Source organism: Lynx canadensis, chromosome D1 (genome assembly GCF_007474595.2).
Source record: "Lynx canadensis isolate LIC74 chromosome D1, mLynCan4.pri.v2, whole genome shotgun sequence".
NCBI classification, from domain to species: domain Eukaryota; kingdom Metazoa; phylum Chordata; class Mammalia; order Carnivora; family Felidae; genus Lynx; species Lynx canadensis.
Genome location: NC_044312.2, coordinates 26,591,136 through 26,614,967, shown reverse-complemented (window position 1 = coordinate 26,614,967; position 23,832 = coordinate 26,591,136). Strand labels below are relative to the sequence as shown.

At 41.1% G+C, this 23,832-nt stretch overlaps 2 protein-coding genes across 8 annotated transcripts in view; both read left to right on the top strand.

Moving 5' to 3' along the window:
- Window positions 1-3,934, top strand: part of PRDM10 (PR/SET domain 10) — a 103,235-nt gene extending 99,301 nt beyond the window's left edge. Inside the window, exon 22 of the mRNA XM_030332062.1 lies at window positions 931-3,934. Coding sequence (XP_030187922.1) covers window positions 931-1,131 — 201 coding nt within the window. The 3' untranslated portion in view covers window positions 1,132-3,934. The remainder of the gene's footprint in view (window positions 1-930) is intronic.
- Window positions 3,935-4,899: 965 nt separating this feature from the next.
- The window catches only part of NFRKB (nuclear factor related to kappaB binding protein), a 47,119-nt gene continuing 28,186 nt past the window's right edge, over window positions 4,900-23,832 (top strand). For 6 of the 7 annotated variants that reach the window (XR_003972198.1, XR_003972197.1, XR_003972196.1 and 3 more), the window contains exons 1-13: window positions 4,900-4,977; window positions 6,039-6,119; window positions 7,345-7,500; window positions 10,026-10,227; window positions 18,525-18,652; window positions 19,353-19,527; window positions 20,077-20,214; window positions 20,845-20,918; window positions 21,700-21,784; window positions 22,190-22,370; window positions 22,655-22,763; window positions 22,983-23,109; window positions 23,358-23,423. Coding sequence is in view for 2 of the 7 variants with exons in the window: in XM_030331298.1 (XP_030187158.1) it covers window positions 7,366-7,500; window positions 10,026-10,227; window positions 18,525-18,652; window positions 19,353-19,527; window positions 20,077-20,214; window positions 20,845-20,918; window positions 21,700-21,784; window positions 22,190-22,370; window positions 22,655-22,763; window positions 22,983-23,109; window positions 23,358-23,423 (1,420 nt within the window). In the remaining 5 variants the exon portion in view is untranslated. The remainder of the gene's footprint in view (window positions 4,978-6,038; window positions 6,120-7,344; window positions 7,501-10,025; window positions 10,228-18,524; window positions 18,653-19,352; window positions 19,528-20,076; window positions 20,215-20,844; window positions 20,919-21,699; window positions 21,785-22,189; window positions 22,371-22,654; window positions 22,764-22,982; window positions 23,110-23,357; window positions 23,424-23,832) is intronic. The other variant, XM_030331299.1, reaches the window with a different exon arrangement.

The following is a 23,832-nucleotide window of genomic DNA, read 5'->3' as shown; positions in this document are numbered from 1 at the left end:
TTGATGAGTGTGCACTCAGAGCACATGGCCCTAGATATAACAAATGGTTATTTGGCTATGGCTTTTGTTCTGGACAGTGCTTGGAAAGGCTACTGTCTGGGATTTCTTCTGTGACTTCTTTTTTCTAGCCTATATAGCAGACCAATCACCCTACCAATGGACACATTCTTTCTTTAAAAATGTTAACTTAAGGGACTAGCTAGCTCCAGGTCTGTGAAGGTTTCATGATCAGAGAAAGAATAATGACAATGCATATTTTCATAAAGCTAAATTCATTCAATGTAAGGGACTTCATTCTGCGATTGTATTCTTCCTATGCTTTTGAGTGTTAAAATTTCTCTCATTTGGCAGTGTCTTAAAAATGACTTTACTTGGTAAAATAAAATTTGGAAATACTTATTATTACTTTTAATTTGCTCATCTATGAAATTCTGAAGTCTAGGAACCTCTGACCCTGACTACTGGTCTTGGGAGCCATTCTGCCTCTTTAAGGAAACTTTATCTCTTCTGTGATGTATTTTGTATTACTCTAGCAAAGAAACTCACAAAAAACAAAAAACAAAAAATTAATCTACAGACAGCAATCTTATGAATTTCAAAATTCTTAGGAGTAGTACAATAGCACGTGTTTTCCTTTGCCACATAGATTGCTGTCATGATGCAAATTTCTGTACCTGAAGCTCTTCACTATCTCATTTGGTAGAACAATCAAAGCGCTCCTTTAAATTACCTTTGTAGTCTCTTACTCTGATCCATCCCCTCTAAAGCACTTACATAAAACATCTAACATAGGTGTCTATTTTGGTGTTACTTTGTAACATCTCCTTTCCTATTCCTTCTTTCTCTTTCCACCAAGAACCTCCCCACCAGTTTTAGACCTCAGATTTCTAAAGATCTTCTGTTTGTTTGTTTGTTTGTTTTCTGTTCTAGGGTCATTATGTGTTATCAGAAGGTCAACCAGAATTGGAGGAAAAGCAAGCTTCTGCTCTCTCTGCGGGAGTCCAGGTTCAGCCAGCCACACACGGTGACTTGGACCCCCAGACCACCAGCCAACAGCAGCCCACACAGTACATCATTACAGCCACCACCAACGGGAATGGGAGCAGTGAAGTGCATATCACTAAACCTTAACTTCCACCCTGGAGCTAGAATCCAGCAGTCACATCATGTCTTTTCTCATTCAGAAGTCTGAAAGCTTCCAACAGTTGGAACTCTTTTTTAAGATTTATCATTCACTCAAGAATTTGGAAACCACAGTTTTGACACTGTACACACCCCAGGGCTTCTTTTATCAAGGTCATCTTTACCAAAATGACTCTTCAAACCCTAGGAACTTCTGCCATGGAATGGAGACCTTTAAGCGGAAAGTGGATTTCAAGGTGGAGAGACTGCCTTGCTCTTGAGTTGTTTTTTTTAATACATTGGTGGGCCTTACTTTTCCTTTGTGGAAATATTAAGTGGTGTATCACGTTTGTACCAAAGGTGGAGAAAGGATGTGCCAAGTTCATGGCCACTGGACTTCTTAATTCCGCGCCATGGCACCATAGGAGAGGGGCATTTCATTAGGTCAGAACTGCTTCATCTTCTGAGTTTGCATTTTCAGTAATTTAACAAAGGGAGCCTATTGAATATGAAAATAAAAATGATGAATAGGTTTGACAGTGATGTTCTGAAGGAAAAATTGTTGTCTAGATTTTTCTTATTGCTGATCAAAACAAAACAAAACAAAACAAAACAAAACGACTTGCCTCTTTGGGAAAACTGTTGGCAGGCCATTACTGGTAGTGCTTTGCACAGATGCTGGCCTTCAGCAGCTTAGGCCAGAACCTCCTGTTCTGATAGAAGTTACTTTTTTAGTCTACAATGGTAGACTCCCTGTAAGAGAAAAGGTTTGTTTGATGTCAGCAGAATTTGAACTCCTACATTAAAGCTTTGCCTCCCGTTCTCTGGTTGTGGTGTATTAAGAAGGAGGTATTCGAGATATCGGTACCAAGAAAAATTACTAAGATAATTATGTATAGATAAAGTGGAAAGCACTGAAGCCTTGTCCTGCCTTGCAGGATCCATTTACCATTCACTGGTGAATGATGAATTCCTTGATCTTACCAGGTGTACATTCAACTCACATCATTCAGTGTATTTTAATACTTCTCATGCTGTCTTAAAATGAACATTCTTTAAGGTTGGATGGAAAAGTGGCCCTCCTTATTTCTTAACACTTTTAACTTCTGCATATTATAACTCATCTGGACCTTTTGATAAGATGACCACCTTCACACTTAGGGGAAAAATAGAAATATTGGGACCATTTATATGTCAAGGCAATTATAAGGGATATGGAAGAAATCTAATCTTTATGTATCTTACACTGTCATTTGGGAGAGGGAAAAAATCTCAGTGACAGTTTTGTTTTGTTTTTTTTTTTTTTACATGTCTTCCTGTTTGCAGTCTTGTTAACTATGAATTCAATGGGGAGAAACTATTTCCCTTCTTTTTACTGTACATTCCAATTGTACACATAAAACATCGCAGAAATCAGAATGTATTTTAACACCTTTTTGTGACATACTAACGCATTTTTAGAGTACTTATTGTGTGATAGAACTTACCACTCCAGAATAGAAAGACCTAACTTCAATTTCAAATGAAGTTAGCTAATCTATTTTATTTACATTTCTGGGCAAAAACTCATTCTGTAAATTAAAAGTATAGGCTTCATCACAGTAAAGATACCTTCCTGGAAAGGAAACAATTCTGTTGAAATAACTTTACTAATATGTAGATTTTGCACTTTATTTTTGAGACCTCATCCATTCAGTTATCCCTGAAAATTTGGGCACTAAGAGAATATGAGAAAGTTACTTGATAAATGTGTAGGAACTAGGGATGGACTCTATCTTTGGTAACAAAGAGGTAATGTCGATGTTTTCAATAGAAAATATTGACCCTGAGTCACAAAACAGAGACTCTGGGTCCCAAAGTCCCACAGTGTAATGATTGTAAATATCTTAGTGTCCGATCTAGAAAGACTAGGTGAGGAATATTAGACTTTGCCAAAGGTCCAGTTTAATTTTTACACCTTAAATTTGGCCCTGTTGGGTCCTTTTTAATTTGAACCAGCAAGGTACCTCCCCTTCCCTCAGGAATAACTTATTGATTAAAATAGAAATCTGTCACTGAACGGAATGTTCATTTTATGCCAGTTATTTCAAGTTGTAAAATACACAGAAGAAAATACTTTGGAAGGACCTCTCTGTTTCTTTGCCATCTAAGTTTTTTTTTTTAATTTTAATTTTAATTTTTTTTTTTACTTTTTTTTGTCCTTATGTGGAGTAAGTAAAGGATCTGAAACTATTTTGTATCAACCAGAGATGCAGGTGGCGGTAAAGCCAAACAACACTTCTTTAAGATCAGGTATTCACGTTCATTCCAAGTTGACAGATTTTCAAAAGGACTTGGATTTGAAGAGATGGTAGATTAAAGCCATCTGAAGACCAATATATGGGGGAAAAATGTGTGTAGCCAATGTTTATATTGTGGCCTCTCTTCAGAAGCATTGGCACTCTAAACTTCAATCAGTGCAGTGTGAAAATTTCAGAGTAGGTTACGTATAGATTTTACATTTTTATTGTTTGATTTGTGCCCACATAAATAGACATTTCATCATGTAAAATTCCTATTATTCTGGAAAAACCTATTGTTTTGATCTTGAATTGTTTTCTGATTTGGAATTATCCTTTCAAAAAACTCTCAAGATATCTAGGGCTAAGAAGCACTTCATGAGATGCTAAAGCTGACCCACAGGTTGAAAATGTTGACCCTATCCTGTTATTTAAATGTGAACATTTATTGTACATTCAGTGAGTTATAGTGTTAATAGTCTTGTGCTACTCAGCAGGTGTAAAAATTAATAAATATTTTTTTTTAATAAACATCTTCCTTGTTTGTATGTGTGAAGCTACTGAGATGGTTAATTTTTTTTTTTTTTTAATATTATTACGGTGTTTTGACTCTGGTTTACTCAGGTCAGGGTCTGGTCAGAGACCCAACATAAGGGAACTTAGGGATGACAACTATGGAATGGTGTTCCCCTGCCCTTTTACTTGGTGGTTCCTAATTCAAGAACTTTCCCGTGGTCTAAGTGGCAGGGACTAAGGGTAGGTGGGCAGCTAGCAGGGGAGCAAAGACTGGGCTTTGTTTGGAAACCGCTGTTTTCCATCAAGGGAGGAACATTAGTTTGGCCTGCCAGCTTTCCTGACATTTCCATCCAGTAGAGAGAGCTGAGTATGGTTTCTACAACATTGGTGGGAGTAGCTGTGGATTAAGTAGTCTGAAGCTGTTCTAAATAAGACCTGGTGAATACGAAAGGGACCTACATTCTTAACAACAACGTTATCTAGTTTAAATTTAAATGTATTCCTTCGACGTGTGTACTTTCTTTCCGACAGTCAGCGGTCCAGGGACAGGAGGAAGATATGAGGACACGCAGGGGCACAGGCTCCGAGTCTGCGTTCTCCTCACTGAAACTCAAGAAACTGATTTTCCCAGCTGTAAAATGAGAATAGTGCATAAGAGCACACAGCTGTAGTACAAAGATAGGGGATAGAAAGTGCTTAGCACAGTGTCTGGAGCAAGGGCTCTCTGCAAACGTTGGCTAATAAAATTGCATTCACTCATTCATGGGCCTAGCCAGGTAGACTACAGACGGACACTGGCAGCTTCCAAGCCAGGTGAGACCAACAGGCAGCTTGCAAACTGCAGCCCAATATAGAGCAGCGCTGGCTCGCGTTGCCCCAGACCCCGCCCCGCGCGGCCCCGCCCCCGGCACTCTACAGGCCCCGCCCCTCAAAACCCCGCCCCTTCCGCCGCCCGAGTCCAGAGCGTGCGCGCACCGAGACGCCTTGCGGGAGCGAGCGCGTCCAGGAGCCCGCGGGCCGAGAAGCGCTGCGGGAAGGGAGACCCGCGCCTGCGGCTCAGGTGAGGGCGGGCCCGGGGCGGTGAAAGGGTTAAAGTGGAGCCGGGGAGCCGGGGGAGGGAGCGGCTGGGCCTCTGAGGCTCTCTGCTCCTGTGGGCCAGGGACCGGGGAACGAGCGTGTTGGGAGCCGGGCGGCCGGGTGGGTGGGGGTTAGGGTTAGGCACGGTGTGGGGGAGGGGCCGTGGGCGCTGAGGTGCAGCTTAGAGGGGCGGGACCCGGGCCTTGGGCAGGGCGGGGTTGGCTAGGGAGGGACTTGCTGCTGGGGCGGCGGATTTGGAGAGAGCTTTTGCTCCGGAAACAGCCACGGGTTTAGCTTCTGCGTTCGGGAGGGTCCAGGAGGCCAGGCTAGCCCAGGTACAGAGAAAATGCCCTTGGTAGACGCCTTCCGGGTCTAGTTAAGGGGGCTAGGACGCCATAGGATTTAGAAATCCTTGGCTTCCGGGGTTCAAATCCTCTGGCAGCTACCTGCTTTTTGTATTTTGGGATCCTGTTCAGAATAGTAGCAGGACAAAGGTTGCCGCTCAGATAGATTAAATTTAGCTACACCTCCATGGTAGTTGAAGAAACTGTGAACAAAGTTGTGAAACGGGCGATCCTCCTAAGAGGCCGGTAGAACATTGGCTTTGCAGTTATTACCCTGTTCTATGTCAATTCTGTAAAGAGGACCCTACTCTGAACATCGGTTGCTGCTGCAGAAATTTTTTTTTCTGTTTTAAAGTTTTGTTAAACTCATGTGTCATGTGCTTTCTCACCTGCTTGGGTTATTTAGGCACCAAGAATGTTCAGGATGTTGTAATTCTCCATGTACTGAAAGGTGATGGAGTACAATTGCTTGGAGACCATCTGCTTTGTTCAACACTTATCTTCCTGCTGTATCTTTACATAATCTGAAATCTCTAAAAGATAACTTGAAATAATTTGTGGGAAGATGCTTACTTTAGTAGTATTACAGTTCTGTTTTTTATCATTTAAGGATTTTGGAATCAATTCATTACAATACTGTGTTTACATGACTGCATTAAGTCATATAAACTGTTATCCATCTGGAGATTATTTATTGTAGGATTCCAAGATTGGAAATAGTACACAGGACCTGGTACAACCCCTCTTTGTCTTCCAGATAAGGAAATTGACACTCGGCAAGGTAAGATTTGCCTAACGTCACCGAGATTAAGCTAGAAGTTTGGCATTTTGACTGTTAAGTCTGTTTTTAGATTCCATTTTAATGCGCTTGTTAGGTAGGTATAGGAGAGAGGTAGGTATAGGAGAGAGAATGGGATTAGCAAATGTTTGTAGAGTGATTCCTTTCTGTGGTCCTGTTAGTTTTGTTCAATCCTATGGCAGTTGTACAGCTGATTTCTAGCCATTAGCCTAAGGAAATGCTCTCTGAAAATGTGTTAATATGTACATTTCTAAAGGTGACTAGCGGCATTCAGTTATTATAGGAAAGAGAAACAACATTACATTTACATGGTTATAAATATCAGATGGACCTTTAGTTGTCACATTGACTACTAAATTTACTGGCTGTCATGATCAAGTGCTTGGAAGCCCTGGAGTTTATGTGGACTAAAGTCATATTACCATGCTCCCTTTTCACAATTTCAATTGAGAGTTTATACAGGAGGTATAGTGAATATCTGTTTGTAGTCAGGCAAACCTGAGTTTCAGTCCTACCCCTGGGGTTGGGCAAGTTATTTGTCTGCTTTGATTCTCAATTTTAATATTTCTAGAATAGATATGATAACCCTGTCTCACACAGTTGTAGGAATTAAATGAGAAACATGAAAGGCCTTGGACTTAATAGGTCCTCATTAAATGACTTACTGTTAGCATCTGAGCTTTACTAGTCTATATGGGTTGTCAGAGATTTTTCTTTGTGAAAGTACAACAAAGAATTACTAAAAAAACGAAACAATAACTGTTAGATTATTTTATAGCGGAGAGATTATTGGCCTGAGAAGTCTAAATTATGAACTCTGATCTGTTTATCCTTTAATCTCTAAGTCTCATTTTGCTCAAATATAAAATGAAGGTGTAAGAAATTCTGTAGATTTGGAAGCATTCTGAGCAGTAAGAGACCTACTAGAAAAGGTTTGAAGGTGTAAGAAATTCTGTAGATTTGGAAGCATTCTGAGCAGTAAGAGACCTACTAGAAAAGGTTTGAAGATTGAGATAAGAATGCAGTGGTACAAGAGTGCAGAGGTGTGTAGTTACACTTAGGGTATGAGGATAAGGTATAAAACTAGACTTGAGGTTGACTATTTTCTGGGCCAGAATATTTTCTGAAGGAGTGTTAATATCAGCCAGATCCCTTGGATTCCTGCCTTTCGGTATACCTAGAGGTATGACTGCATATATTTGTCTAGATTATCTGTGGAACATAAACAATGGATTCCTTGGACCATATGCTGACGGATCCCCTGGAACTGGGTCCATGTGGAGATGGCCATGGCACACGTATTATGGAGGACTGCCTCCTGGGGGGCACCAGGGTTAGTCTGCCTGAGGACCTTCTGGAGGATGTAAGTAGTAGCACCGCCACCACCTTTTTCTGTCGCCTTGTGTATAACTGCTATGCTAAACATTTTCCACACCCTACAAGTTTTCAGTCTTTCGTGCTCTCTTTGGTTTCATTTTATATATTGCATTCAGAGTGATCTCTCTCTCTCTTTTTTCCATGCCGTTCTGCCATCTTGGCTCCCTCCCCCTCTCTCTTTTTTTAACATAAAATTTTTAACATTCTGATTAAAGAAGAAACTATAAGCTACATCCTGCATGTTTAATAATATGTCAATATGATAGTATTATAGAAGCCCTGTTTTTAACCAATTTTGACCAATTAACAAGAAATTGTATATTTTAAGGACAAAATTATGGTTGCGTTTACATTAAATTGGTTACCCACGTTGTGGATCATGAAACAAAACCCAAACATACTATCTCTGTTAATAAAGTAACCCTGTAGTCAGTTAATAGTGCATGGAGATTTGTGTGCTTCTGGCCTCTTTCACGGGTAGGCTGTGTAAACACCATCATTATTAAGGTGGCTACTACTTATTAAGTGCTTATTAATATGCAAGGCACTACGTATGCCAAAACATGTATTTAACTATCTTGTTTATTTTGCCATGTTTTACTTATAGAGAACAGGTATAGAGTGTCATTTAGCAAACATTTATTTGTGCATTATCTGATTTTAGGAGATAATTTCACTTAGTTATAATTGGTTCAGATTTTTCTTCCATAATACGTCAAACATTGTAGATAGAATTAAAGCCACCATTTATTCTCTTTGCCACCTGAAGTAACAATTACTGAAGTTGACATATATATCCTTCTCATCCATGCTTTCTGTACCTACTCTTTCAAATAAATTTCTTCATGTTATTCGTTTAGTCAGCAAACACTTTATGAAGTACCTACTCTCTGCCCGACACTGAGATACTAGGCATAAAGTGGTATGCAAAAGTAGATTTACAGGGGAAGATCTTGGATACTGAGGTGCATTGGTACATAAATGCAGAAATGTCTACCAGGTGGTTGGATTTCTGGGTTGTCTCCTGCTTACGTTGGTGGCTCTCTGTTGTCCTTAGGATAATGTCACAAGTATTTAACACGTTTATAGGTCCCTTGCTCCTCTTTTCTTCTGTCTGCTGCCCCTCCTCATTTGTGTTCTTGTCCTAGCCATACATTGCCTCAACTCTTTTAATTATAAAAAAAGTAAAATGTGGGGCGCCTGGCTGGCTCAGTTGGTGGAGAGTGTGGCTCTTGATCTCAGGGTCGTGAGTTTAAGCCCCACGTTGGGCATGGAACCTACTTAAGAAAAAAAGTGAGATGTATCATAAGAGCATATAAAATCCATGTTTCTACAGTATGTATACAATTGAAGCAGTAATAAAACACCCAACTAGCTACTACTTGGGTTAAGAAGTAGAATGGGCCCATTCAAGCAGTATCATTCAAGCGCCCATCTCATCCTTCTTCATTCTCCCTGCAGGTAACTGCTGTCCTTTCTTTCATATTAATTCTTACATTTTTATGGTTTTGCTCTGTGGATTTTAAAAATTTTTATTTATGTATTTTTAAGTAATTTCTGTGCCTGATGTGGGGCTTGAACTCCTGACCCTGAAATCAAGAGTTGCGTGCTCTACCGACTGAGCCAGCCAGACACCCCTGCTCTGTGGACTTTTAACTCTCCTGCCTCATCATCTTTTTTTTCCCCTTTCCTTATCCCTTAATTAACTACCTTAAATGTCACTTCCTCTGGTATATGTTCCCTGACATCTAGAGTGTGGGAGGTGTGCTTCTCCTATGTGCTTATATGCACATTAGCACGTCTTAAGCAACATTGTAATTGCTTGTTTTCCCCTCCAGGCAATGTGTATACCATCCTGCTGCTGGTCTCTCTTGTGAGGTGACCTCAACTCCTCAAGTTCTCTCCCATGTTAACTGTTTGCTGCCCCTCATTTTAAGCTGAATTCAGTTGTCCATCATACCCCTTGTTGGCAGAAATGAAATTCTCTTTACTGAGATTGTTTTTCCTTTGGATTGTTTTTAACATTAAAAAAATGTTTGTTTATTTTGAGTCGGGGGGAGACAGACGGAGAGAAGGGGAGACCGAGAGGGGGAGAGAGAGAATCCTAAGCAGGCTCCACACTCAGCGCAAAGCCTGACCTGGGGCTTGATCTCATCAACTGTGTGATCGTGATTTGAGCTGAAATTAAGAGTCAGATACTTAACCGACTGAGCCACCCAGGCACCCCTCCTCTGGATTATGATTTACTGTTGGGTATAAGATAGTGGTTTATATGTAGTCTTTATTATTCTCTAAGATTTGGGCATTGAATGAAGATAATTGACACTTTGGTTCAAACAAACTTAAGAACTTGGATGCAGTGATGGTTACACAGCATTGTGAATGTACTTAATATCACTGAGGTGTACACTTAAAAATGGATAAAATGGTAAATTTTCTGTTCTGTATATTTTACCGCTCACAGGAAAAGTTAAAAGCTTGTTTTTCTCCTGGTTTTCTGAATTCTCCTAGCCCGAAATATTCTTTGATGTAGTCAGCCTCTCAACATGGCAGGAAGTATTGAGTGAGTCTCAGCGTGAACACCTCCAGCAGTTTCTGCCTCACTTTCCTGAAGACAGTCTCGAGCAGCAGAATCAGCTCGTCCTAGCCCTGTTCAGCGGGGAGAACTTCCGCTTTGGGAACCCTCTGCACATTGCCCAGAAGCTTTTCCGAGGTATGCTGCTTGTCATTCTATTGTTGAGAGGAGTGGGAGAAGTAGGAACACATTCACTTACACGAATACTCCTTCTTCACTTATTGTGTAATCACAGCCCCGTTACCACACCCAAGAAATTTTGCACTGAGCAAATAAGATCACAGACTGTCTCACATTCAGGTGTTCTCAGTTGTTCCCTAAATCTTCTTTATAGTAGTCACTTATTTATTTATTTATTTATTTATTTATTTATTTATTTATATTTTGAGAGAGAGGGCACATGTGAGAGGGGCAGAGAGAGAAAGAATCCCCAGAGGGAGGGAGGGAAGGAGAGAGGGAGGGAAGGAGGGAGGGAGAGAGAGAGAAAAAGAAAGTGGGGCTCACCTGAAGTGGAGCTTGTGTTTTACCTGAAGCAGGGCTCGTGCTCACCAGATGTGGGACTTGAATTCATGAACCGTGAGATAATGACCTGAGCCGAAGTCAGATCCTTAGTGACTGAGCCACCCAGGTGCCTTATAGTGGGTCTTTCAATTCAGGATCTCTTCAAGGTTCATGTATTGTGTTGGATTTCATGTCTCTTGGCTCCCTGAATCTGGGGCCCTCTGCCTTTTTTTCTTTGTCTTTCAAAAGCATGACTTGTTTTTTTTCAATTTAAGTTTAGTTGACATATAATGTTAGTTTCAGGTGTACAACATTGTGATTCTGTATGTATATTCTGAAGTAATCCCCATAATACATCTAGGTACCATCTGTCACCATATAAGTTATTACATATTATTAGCTATATTTCTTGTGTTATATATACATTGTATCCTTTTGTCTTATTTTATAACTGGAAGTTTGTAGCTTTTAATCCCCTTCCCTGTTTTGCACAGCCTAACCCTTGCCCCCCTATAAGGCAGTCACCGCGTTGTCTGTATCTAGGAGTCTGTTTTTTTAGTTGCTCATTTGTTTTTCAGATTTTACATAAAAGTAAAATTATATGGTATTTGCCTTCCTCTGACTTATTTTAGGAAGCATAATATCCTCTGGGTCCATCCACGTGGTCTCAAATGGCAAGATTTCATTTGTTTTTTAAGCTGAGTAATAATTTCCATTATGTATATGTAAAATGTTTATCCATATATTTATCTTTATCTATTCATCTGCTGATGGACACTTAAGTTGCTTCCATGGCTTGACTCAGTGCACATAGGGATACATATATACTTTTGAGTTAGTGTTTTCAGTCCCTTCATATAAATACCCAAAAGTGGAATTGCTGGATGCTAGTTCTTTTCTTCATTTTGAGGAACTCCATACTATTTTCCACAGTGGCGGCACCATCTTTCGTTCCCACCATTAGTGCACAAAGGTTTCATTTTCTCCACATCCTCATCTACGCTTGTTATTTCTTGTCTTTTTGATAATAGCCATTTTTTAAATTTTAAATGTTTAAAAAATTTTTTTAATGTTTATTTATTTTTGAAGGAGAGAGAGTGAGCAGGGGAGGAGCAGAGAGAAAGGGAGACAAAATCCAAAGCAAGCTCCAGGCTCTGAGCTGTCAGCACAGAGCCCGATGCAGGACTTGAACTCACCATGAGACCATGACCTGAGCCAAAGTCGGATGCTCAACTGACTGAGCCACCTAAATGTTTATTTTGAGAGAGAGAGTGAGTGAGGACGAGCCAGAACGGGCAGAGTGAGAGAATCCCAAGCAGGCTCTGTGATGTCAGTGCAGAGTCCAACATGGGCTTGATCTCAGGAACTGTGAGATCATGATCTTGATCTGATCAGAGATCCAGAGTCAGATGCTTAACTGACTGCGCCACCCAGGTGCCCCAATAATAGCCATTCTGACAGGTGTAGGTATCTTGTGGTTGTGATTTGCATTTTCCTGGTGATTAGTGATGTTGAACATCTTTTTCACTTATCTGTTGGCCATCTGAATGTCTTCTTTGTATAAATATTTATTCAGGTTCTCTGCCCATTTTTAACTGGATTGTTTTTTTTGGTGTTGAGTTGTAGGAGCTCTTTATATGATGCAGATATTAACCCCTTATTGGGTAAATCATTTGTGGATATATTCTCCATTCAGCAGGTTGCCTTTTTGTTTTGTTGATGGTTTCCTTTGCTTTCCTTTGCTTTTTAGTTTGATGTAGTCTCATTTGTTTATGTTTTGCTTTTGTTCCTCTTGCTTGAGAGAGAACCAAAAAAATATTGCTCAGACTGATGTCCCAAGGGTTTACTGCCTGTGTTTTTTTTTCTAGGAGTGTTGATGTTTACATTTAAATTTTTAATCTCCTTTGAGTTTATTTTTGTATGTGATGTAAGAAAGTGGTCCAGTTTCATTCTTTTGCATGTAGCTGTCCAGTTTTCCTATCACCATTTGTTGAAGAGACTGTCTTTTTGCCATTGTATATTTTTGTTTTCTTTGTTGTAAATCAATTGACTGTATAATTTGAAGGTTTATTTCTGGACTCTGTTCTGTTCCATTGATCTGTGTGTCCTTTGTGCCAGTCCCATAGTGTTTGGATTACTGTAGTTTCACTGTGTAGTTTGAAACAAAGGAACGTGATATTTTGTGCTTTTTTTTTTTCTTTCTCAAGATTGCTTTGGCTATTTGGGTGGTTCCATACAAAACACACTGATAGTTTTGAAGAGTCCAGGGCACTTGAATTGTAAAATGTCCTGCTTTCTGGGGAATTGTCTTGTTTTCTCATGATTAGATTTGGGTTAAACGTTTTGCCACAAATGTTAAATGGGAAATTTTACCCCGCCCCAATCACTTCAGGAGGCACGTGATGTCAGCTTTTCAATGTTGGTAATGATGCGTTTGATCTCTTGGTTAAGTGGTATCTGCCAGACATACTGTTTGTAACGGTATATTTTTTCCTTCCTAATTAAGAAGGAAAATGTAGGATTAATACTTTGGGACCATGTGATATTATTCTTACTCCAAAGCCTTTGGTTTACTCAGTGGTTTAACATCCAGTGATGATCCTTGCTTGAATCTGTTATTATACTGGGGATTGCAGAATGTTTTGGGGCCACTGTTAAGCCACCATTTCCTCTCCAATGGAGAGAAGCAGAGGGAAGCCTCTTCTCCCCTCTTTGGGGTGACTTTGCTTTGGCAGGCAGTCCTGAAAGTACAGTGCATCTTCTTGAGTTTTGTTAAACTGGGCAACGTGATAGCTACAAAAGCCTGGAGGGAACAGGCTTATCATTGCAGATCTTTCATTACCTCGGCTATTTTAAAACTAGCATTCCCTCATTTGGTGGGTTATTGGTTTAAAGAGGAATTCTCCTCTGTAGTTGGCAAAGGTTTCCTGCAGCCAGCGGCCTTAGGTGGGAGTAAACCGTCTCTTCCAGTAGAGCTTGCCTGGTTTTAGAGGGGTTCTGTCAGGGACTTGTGTAGTGTTTGCACTACACAAACACAAAACAATAGGATTGTCTGGTGAGGATATAGACAAGGAATGTCAAGACAGGAATTCCTGTGTGTTTGACCCTGACCACTGTCCTATTTCAGGTCTAGTGTTGCTGCAGATGTTTGCAGTTCCATGGTTGTTAGTTCTTTCTGAGCTGTCATTGTGTTCCCGTATTCTTTTACCTTGGGTTATCTTTCCTGATTCTGTTTTAAATATCCTCCTGTTTCATAAAGGATCTTGTGTCATAAACTCCTCACTTCCCACTTCCAAACTCCACCCCAGCTCCCTGTGTTCATTTCCATTCTGACCCACTTTACTTGTCTCAGAGGAAGGAGGAGTTTTTTCTTCTGTTTAAGATTAACCTGTGTTCGTGATCCTTTCATCTTTTACATCCTCTGGGACCTTTTTTCCTCAGTTAACCATCCCTTCTGTCCTGTGGATTCACATTATTTCGCTATTCACTCCACATGCTCTTCTTCAGCCTATGGATGCGACCAGGGGTCTCAGACTAAAAAAAGTCCTCAACCATCTGTCCCCTCTGTTGTCTTCTGTCATTTGCCTTTTCATCTCTAAACTTGTTGAAAGGTATCCATAGATAGCTGTCTCTTTCAGTCATTCTTCCCGTTCCCTCATGGCTCTTACCTTATGACCTCACAGAGAGTGCTCTTACTAATGCTACCAGTGACTGCTTTTTTTCTTTCCCTTCAACGTTTGTTTACTTTTAAATTTCAGAGCTACAGAAGACTTCATAATAGATAAAGTCCCAAGATTTTATAATGGACACTCATATACAGTTGACCCTTAAACAACACAGACGGAAGGGTGCCTGCTTCCCACTCACTCACAAATCCGTGTATAGCTCGATTCTCCGAGAACTTAACTAAAAGCCTATACTATTGACCAGAAGCCTTACTTACAATAATAATCTGTTAACACTTTGTATATTGTGTGTGTTACATAAATTGTTTTTACAATAAAGTCAGCTAGAGAAAAGAAAACACTATTAAGAAAACCATAAGGAAAATACAGTTATAGCATGTACTGTAAAAAATCCACGTATAAGTTGACCTGCACAGTTTAAACCCATGTTCAGGGGCGCCTGGGTGGCTCAGTCAGTTGAGCGTCCGACTTCAGCTCAGGTCATGATCTCATGGTTCGTGAGTTCAAGCCCCATGTCGGACTCTGTGCTGAGGGCTCAGAGCCTGGAGCCTGTTTCAGTTTCTGTGTCTCCCTCTCTCTGCCCCATCTCCACTCATGCTCTCTCTCTGTCTCAAAAATAAACACTAAAAAAATAAATAAATAAAATCCATGTTCGAGGGTCAGCTCTGTTCTTCACCAGGTTCACCAGCTATTAATGTTAACATTTTACCACATTTACTCTCATAATTACTGCATATATGATTACCATCATTGTTTTGCTGAACCATTTGAAAGTATTGCAGACATTGCATCTCTAAATTTTTCAGCATTAATCTCTGAGGAATAAGAACATTGTCTTACATAACCACAAATGATCAGATTCAGAAATACTGTAAACACAATTTTTCTGTATTTAGATTTTGTATATTAATATAAAACATAATGTTGACATACTGTTATATAGTCCATGCTCATATCTCACCAATTGTTCCAGTGAGCATTTTTTCCTGCTCCATGTCTCTTTTATTTTTTTAAATTAAATTTTTTTTTTGAGAGAGAGCGCACGTGCATGTGTGTGTGAGTGGGAGAGGGGCAGAGAGAAAGAGAATCCCAAGCAGGCTCCACACTGTCAGTGCAGAGCTGGATGTGGGGCTCGAATTCATGAACATGAGATCATAACCTAAAGTCAGCCACTTAACTGAGCCAGCCAGGCACCCCGGTAGAGCACAGCATCTGTTGTCTTGACCACTTCCTCCATCTTGAGACTTTCCCCCACTTTGTATCAGTGGCTCTTCCCTGGCCTGGATGTCTTCCTGTGTCTTTGACACCCTATCCCCTACCCCACTTTCTTTGCTAACCGCTCATCCACTCATTGTTCTTGTCTGTTCCTGCTGTTGAGGCTCCTTTCTTACCTCCTTACTTGCTTCCTTTCACTCACCATCTCTTCACTGATGACTGTTGTCTGGGCTGCTTTAGCAGCCATCTCCACACAGCTCCCAGAGTGAGCTTCTTAAAACTCACTTTGCAGAATATTTAGCAGTTGCCTTCACTTGAAGTAAAATTCAGTGCCTTCAAGGCTCTTTGTGACCTGGCCTCGGCCCACTTATCCAACTTCATCTGGTACTACTCCTTTTCTCCCTGTTATCTAGACCAGCACTGGTCAATGGAAATATTACATGGGCCGTGTGTTCAAATTAAAAATTTCCAGTAGACATATTAAGAATTATAAAGGCAGTTAAGTTAATTTTAATAAGATTTTAATTTACCATAATTATTAATAATTTCAATTGTATTTACTTCATACAAAATATTTTTAACAGATGTATAGTATTTTTTTTAAGTTTATTTGTTCTTAGAGCGAGTGCACGAGCAGGGGAGGGGCATAGAGAGAGGGAGAGAGAGAATTCCAAATTGGCTCTGTGCTGTCAGTGCGGAGCCCAACATGGGGCTTGATATCACAGACTTGATCATGACTTGAGCCAAAAAAGATTCAGATGCTTAACCAACTGAGCCACCCAAGCTTTCAAAAAGTGGGGGAAACTAAAAACTGAAGGAATAGACTTTTAAAGAAATACAGAGGCAAAAAAGATATTAGTCTAATTTTTATATATCAAATAGCATCAATAGCATTGAACTCTGGGCTTGTTTCTTGAAGGTCACACTTCCTATTTCCCTACAGCAGGCAGCATAGCAAGGTGGGTAAGAGCCTGGGCTCTGGAGCTAGGCTACCTGGGTTGAAACCTGATTCCCCTTTTATTGGCTGTGTGAACTTGGGCAAATTATTTAACTTCTCTGTGCCTCAGTTTCTTCATCTGTAAAATGAGGATTTAGTAGTGCCTTTTTTATGGGGTTATTATGAGGATCGAGTGAGTTAATATATGCAAGGTCCTTACATAGTGGTGGTTGTCAGGTCTGCTCTAAGCATTTGTTATTATTACTTAGCATTAATCTCTGTATTAGGGTATACAGATAGTATTAGGAATACTTTGATAGTATTAGGGTGGTTGGGGGGAAAAAGAGAAAAACACTGTGTAATTTGATCCCTCATTTTATCTTTTCTAAGATTTAGCTTCTGAATCTTGCCCTCTCAGTTCTCATCATGGCCCATCTGCTCAAGTCTAATACGTCCACAGTGGACCTCTCCTTGACCTGTTTATTTCAGGCAGTGATTTCAGATGCTCAGGTTCAATGACAGGGTACCACGTTCAGTTGACCTTCCCATTGCCCTGGTCCTGCCCCAGCATCAGAACTATCAGCAGGTCTAATCCCTCTCTCAGAAATATATCTCAAGTCTCTCTACTTCTGTACGTGCCAGACATTGTTCAATGTTGTGGAGGTGTAATGGCCTTACATTCGGAGAAGGAAAAATAGATGGTGAACAAGCAAATACTTACTGGCATTAAGTACTTCAAAGAAAGAGGAGGGTAATGGGACTAGAGTGATGGTAAGGAGCTGTGTTAGAACTGGTGGCTGGCCAGGCCTTCTCTGATGAGATGACAGCAGAACAGGCTTAGCGAGGGTAGGAGGAGCAAGCCGTGAAAATATTAGGTGTTAGTAGGAAGCATTGCAGGTAGAGGGAACTTCAAGTACAAAGGCCTTGAGAAAGTCAGATACGTGGCCTGTTCAAGAAACAGCATGGAGGCCATTGGGGCTGGGGTAGAGGGAGGAAATGGGAGACTGGTGAAGATGAGGCCAGAAGTAGCCCAGGATAGATCGTGAAGGCCTGCCAGGCCATCTTTGGACCTTGGCTTTTATTCTAAGTGTGGCGGGAAGCCGCCATCATCTCACCTGGACCCTTGCAGTAGTTTTCCTTCTTCCTCCCTCCATGTCATTCTGTTTTAACCTCTTCAAATTATTTGCGTTCCACTTAGAATAAAATCCAGCTCCACCTGTGACCTGCAAGTTTCAGTGTGGTTGGATCTCCACCCAGCTTCCTCAGGCATCGCATGCCCCCCCTAGCTACAGCCCACTCTGTGTTAGTTATGCAGACATTTCCTTAGGTTTGGGGACATGCCAAGTTCGTTCTTGCTTCAGGTCCTCCCTTAGCACAGGCTGTTCCTTTCGCCTTTTCACCATTTTTACTTCTCATTTGTAAATTCCAATTTATTTTCCTCTTAATGAAACTTTTTAAAACGTTTGTATAACTTTTACCAGTCAGTTAACATTTTGCCACAATTGCTTTAATCAGACTTCATTTTATGTCTCATTCTTTAGAGATCCCTTTCCTGAAACTCCTCCTTACTCTCTACAATTTTTTCACGTTAATTTCCGATAGTACTTACAAGAGTTGACTATTTACCTGTTTGCCTGTTTCTTTTTTTCTTCTTCTTCTTTTTTTTTTTTTTTTTTTATTTTTTATTTTAGAGAGCATGCAAGTGGTGGATGGGGCAGAGGGAGAGAGAAAGAATCTTAAGCAGGCTCCACGCTCAGCATGGAGCTGGATGCAGGGCTTGATCCTACAACCCTGGGATCCTGACCTGAGCGGAAATCAGAGTCAGACACTCACCTGACTGAGGCACCCCTGTTTATTTTCTGTCTCTTATTGGACTGTAGACCCCACATTGACATAGATTGTTTTCTTTCCCCCTGTACTGTATTCTAGTTTGATACAGAGTTTACCACACTTTAAGCATGCATTAAATATTTGTTGACCTGTCAGTACATATGTATACATATATATGTATATATATATGTATATATATGTGTATATAGGTATAGATATCTAGGTATATATCTAGATATATGTAGTTGTACTTCTGTTCTTTTAAGATGGACACTTTAACCCCGAGGTGGTTAAGTACCGGCAGCTGTGCTTCAAGTCCCAGTACAAGCGATACCTCACCTCCCAGCAGCAGTATTTCCATAGGCTGCTGAAGCAGATCCTGGCTTCCCGGAATGTAAGTAATGCTGGGAACTAGATACCAGATGTGGACAGTGAACGCACAGATCTCATGACTTCAACGGTTGGTTCAGGTACCAAATACAAAAGGTAGCAAGCACTAAGAGGAAAATGCTGCCAGTTAAGCCATGAAACAGTTAGGCTATATCATTCTAACTAATTTTAAGATGTAGCCTGATTTCAGAGATGTGAAAATATGGGAAAGTACCTCTTAAAATTGATGAAATATCAGAGCTTCAGTATTTACCAAGGTAAACAAATGACTTTGAGATCCATCTTGGATTATTAAAAAGAAGCAGGTTGCTCTGCAGTTGCTATATGAGAGCACACAGGCCTCCAGATATCCTGATGGATTAATAGTGCATCAGGCCTCACGGCCTTGGGATCTGGTAAGTCTGGTAATCTTTGAGGCAAAGTTGTTACGGTTCTAAGTGGTCCTTAAGATTCGATATGGAAATAGTTGGGTGACTGGTATAAAAGTGTTCATTCTTGAAGGAGCAGTTCACCCCTCAGATTTAAGATATTTTGCAACATAGTAATCAGTAGAGGCCCTTTTTATTTGGACATACTCTCTTATGTGCATCTCTGTGATCTGAAGGGAGGGACTTAAACAGTGTCTTCTCTTGAAGAAGATGTAGTCTCCAGGGAATGCACCAGAACAAGCTTTGGATGATGACATGTATCTGATTGCTTCCTAGGACCTGCTGGAGATGGCCCGACGGAGTGGCCCGGCCCTTCCCTTCCGCCAGAAGCGCCCTTCACCATCCCGCACCCCTGAGGAGCGGGAGTGGCGGACCCAGCAGCGCTACTTGAAGGTCTTGAGGGAAGTGAAGGAGGAGTGTGGTGACACAGACCTGTCCTCTGATGAAGAGGGTGAGTGTCTGGGGGCATTTGGAGTACCTGGGGTGGTGGATCTACACCAGCAACTTGTTCAGTTGGAGCCAGTGGTAGCCATTTATCTCCCCAGCAAGAAAGCCATCTCAGTTGTCTGTCTTTGGTGGGGGTGGAAAATGGGGCTCAGAACCGCTTAGTCTTTGGGCACCGAGATGTTCCTGGTAGATGGGGTGTGAGTGCATACCTTTTTTAGCATTGATACTTAAGTGGCATTTGAGCTTAGATGAGATGAATCCCTGCACAGCAGGGCTCTCCACAGTAGGCCTGTCTGGTCCTATTGTGCCACTTGAGAGAACTGCTTTTCCCCTTACAGGAGAGTAGTAGTGACTGTTGGCCTGCTGCAATGCGACCCCATCACTGTGTTGAAGTCTCTCTTCCTGGAAGAGCCGTTTAAATGACCTAAGTGTGCTCCAGTTCGTCTGGAGAAGGGTCAGAAAGGAATGGTGGAACCCTGGCCTCCATGTTGTTGGCTTAGCCTTGTTGAACCCAAATGGCCACTTACCCAATCTCCCCTATTGGAGTCCACAGCCACGTTGGATTTACAAGAAAAATTTTCTTTTGAAGATCTCAGCTCATGGCTTCCGAGCTCTCCAGCGCGTTCTCCTAGCCCTGCGGTGCCCCTGAGGGTGGTGCCCACGCTTTCAACCACGGATATGAAAACTGCAGGTGAGAACTGAGTGATGCCGTGGATGTTTTGGGAGATCAGGATGTAGATCTGAGAACTCCCTTAGATAGAGGTGGGCGCTAGATTCTTACCTGCCAGGGAATTGAAGCAGTGCTCTCTAGAAGTAGGAGATTGAGAGAAGTTTTTGTACAGTTCCACTTTTTTTACAAGTTAGGTAGGCCTTCCTTTCTTCCTTTGTTTAGAAACTTTTCCTTAGTTGCTGATCAGCTGGTATTTTCGGCTAAAGAAAGTAGATTCTTAAAATAGTACTTAGGAGCAGTTCAGTAATAGAACAAGAGGGGTAACCAGAGCTATAGCAGTTTCTTAGAATGTCTGTGAAATGAGAGAGGAATTTTTAATTGGGGTAGGAATCAAAGGAGAATGTTAATTTTTGGTGTGTTTTGGAGCAGCTAAGTAACTGAGGTCGTTGTTCTTGATTGAGGTAGTGAAAAGCTGAAGAGTTGATCCTGTGACTGTTTCAAGATTGTTTGGGCTTGTAGTACACAGGACTCAGAAGGGAAACACGGAGAAACATGTTATATTTGAGTATCACAAGTGGCCAGAAAGATTTGAATTTGAGCATCATGTTAGTGAATGACCTAGTCCATGTGGTTTGGTTCGTTTTCTCTCAGATAAAATAGAACTGGGGGACAGTGACCTGAAGATAATGTTAAAGAAGCACCATGAGAAGCGGAAACATCAACCAGTAAGATTGGGTGGGGTGGTTGTTAGAGGTTTTCGGTCTAATGTTTTTGGATTGGCTATTGAAAGATGAAGGTAGTGACAATATCGTTATTTATGCTTCCTTTTCTGTCACTGTTGGGGGACAGGAGCAACAGTAGAGGCTAGTTAACAGCAAAGATAGGAGGAAGACAGATGCCTAACATAGCGTCTGATTTCATCTTTACAGCAAGACTGGTACATGGATCATTATGTCCGTTTTACCTGTGTTCAGAGAGGTTAAGGGGCTTGTCGTTGCCCCTTTGGCTAGGAAGTCAGGGGTCAAATCCTGTGCTCTTCTCACTTTTTACTCTTTCTGTTCCTTCACTTTGACCGAATCAGGGTAATGCCAGGGCAATCAAGCCAGTCCATCTGGCTTGAGGGGAGGAAGAAAAGGCAGGCCATCTAAGGTGAGATGGGAAGTGTCACACCCTGGAAGTCAGCAAATCCCTTAACTTCTCTGAACCCCATTCTCAGACTGTAAAGTACAGTGATACTTAACACGACTGTTTGAAGAGCACATAACATAAGGAATGCAAAAGAGCTTTATAAACTAGATGCTATGTAGTAGAAAGGTTGGCACTGAGTTCTCCTGTGCCCCATTACACAGGGCAGTAGTTTTAATCTCCATACATTTTTTGATTCAGCATGATTTCCTCAAGTGCGCCCAACATCTGATTGTATCTGTTAGGTAAATTGGCAAAATCATTGGCAGTTTTAGCTCCTTATTTGGGCCTCTATAACAAATCTCTGAATATCACATCCAGGATCATCCGGACCTTTTGACAGGGGACCTGACTCTCAATGACATCATGACTCGAGTAAATGCTGGCAGGAAGGGCTCTCTAGCAGGTAATTGATATCCTCTGTAGGTAGTCATTATCTGACTGTGGTGTTATGTTACGTAGACTACTTACATATGGCAAAAATAAATGAAACTACAGCTTTCCTTCTTGCTGATAACCTTTGTTTTTATCATTGCATCTTGTGGATTTATAGGTGGAAATGAATATAAAATCAGTACAGTAGATCTTTGTTTCTTTAACAGGTGCTAAAATTAACCTGTAAACCTTTATAACCTGTAAAATCTCTCACTAGGTTTGGTTAAAAAACAAAACAAAAACAACTAAATGTCTTAGTACTAAGACTTTTCTTTCTTCTACTGGTGGGTGTTGGGAAAATAACATGCAGATAACACCCCTCGCTTCCTGATGTACAAAATGCAGTTCTCTGATTTTTGTTGCCTTTTCTTCCCAGCCCTATATGACTTGGCTGTCCTTAAAAAAAAGGTTAAGGAAAAAGAGGAGAAGAAGAAGAAGAAAATAAAACTGATCAAATCAGAGGCAGAGGATTTGGCTGAACCCTTAAGCAGTGCTGATGGGATCCCACCTCTCTCACAGGCCCCTTCTCCGCTGGCTATACCTGCTATCAAGGAGGAGTAAGTGAACAACACATAACCTGCTCAAGGGTGAAAGGTTAACCTGGGGAGTGTACCTAGTGCTCATGTGGAATGAGCTGGTATATGTTGAATCTATGTAAACACACACACACACACACACACACACCACAAAAGACCTGAGTCCCAGGGGACTTGCTAGGGAATTTGTATAGTGTGGTCCCTTACTGAACTTTTCTATGACTGTTAGGTTTAGAGGGCCTAAACCATCTGGGGATGTTGTCTTCATCTTTTTGGTTGTTCTTACATATTTTTTCCTTTGTTAGGCCTCTTGAAGATCTCAAGCCTTGCCTTGGAATCAATGAAATATCTTCCAGTTTCTTCTCTTTGCTATTAGAGATCTTGTTGCTGGAGGGGCAGGCTAGCCTTCCTATGGTAAGAGTTTTGGAAAAATCAGGTGTATGTCAGAGTTTTTGAATTGTGGAAAACTTTAACGGTCTCAAGCTAGAGAAGAATAATTCTGGGTTCCTCCCAAAGCTCTGCAGTTAATTTGCTTTGTGACTTGCAAATATACTCTGGCTTGTTCTGGCACATCTCTGGAATTGCTGGTGTAGAGTAGAACTGTAACTGAGTTCTGCCTTTACTTTCCCTTAGCTGGAGGAACGGGTTTTGGATTGGCAGTCCTCTCCAGCCAGCTCCCTCAATAGCTGGTTCTCTGCGGCCCCCAACTGGGCAGAGTTGGTGTTACCAGCCCTGCAGTATCTTGCTGGAGAAAGTCGTGGTAAGGTACTTCTTCTTTAGAGTCAAGTATTTTTTTCCCTCTTTGTTTATTTCATTCTCCTGGTAAACTGTAGGCTTCCTGGTTCAATCCATTATGGCTTTGCATAATGCTGTACCTTGGGGGGTCTCTGCTGTCCTGATACACTATCATACATTCAAAAGTTATCTCAGAGGTCAGGGATGGTAATTATTCCGAGTTTAGTGCTCTCTCTGACCTGTGTTCTTGTTCACGTGATTCATTTCTTGCAGCTGTACCTTCCAGTTTCTCTCCGTTTGTTGAATTCAAAGAGAAAACCCAGCAGTGGAAATTGCTTGGTAAGTAATTCATACTGCCTATCCATAGCAGTAGGTTTTCATTCTCTCACTTCCTCTGCTCAGCCTCTTTTGTCTTTCAGTCAATACAGTCCAGTAGAATCTTGAAAACAGCAATATTAAGCCTGTTTTGCTCAGTAAAAAAATCCTTCATGACCTCTTTAGTATCTCACACTGAGTTTTACTGCTTTATTGGATTTTGGCTTACCCCAGCAGGGGTGGGACAGCCCTTCTATTACAATGCATCCTGGTACTTGTGAACTTAAATCTGCAGGGGAATTTACAGTAGCACCCACATTTGAATTAATTGTACCTATGGTTTTAGATTAATGTGTAATAGTATACTGTTTTTCTTTCCTAACAATGGGCTTTGCTGTTGAGGATAACGTGCAGTAAGATGTTGGACAGCCGT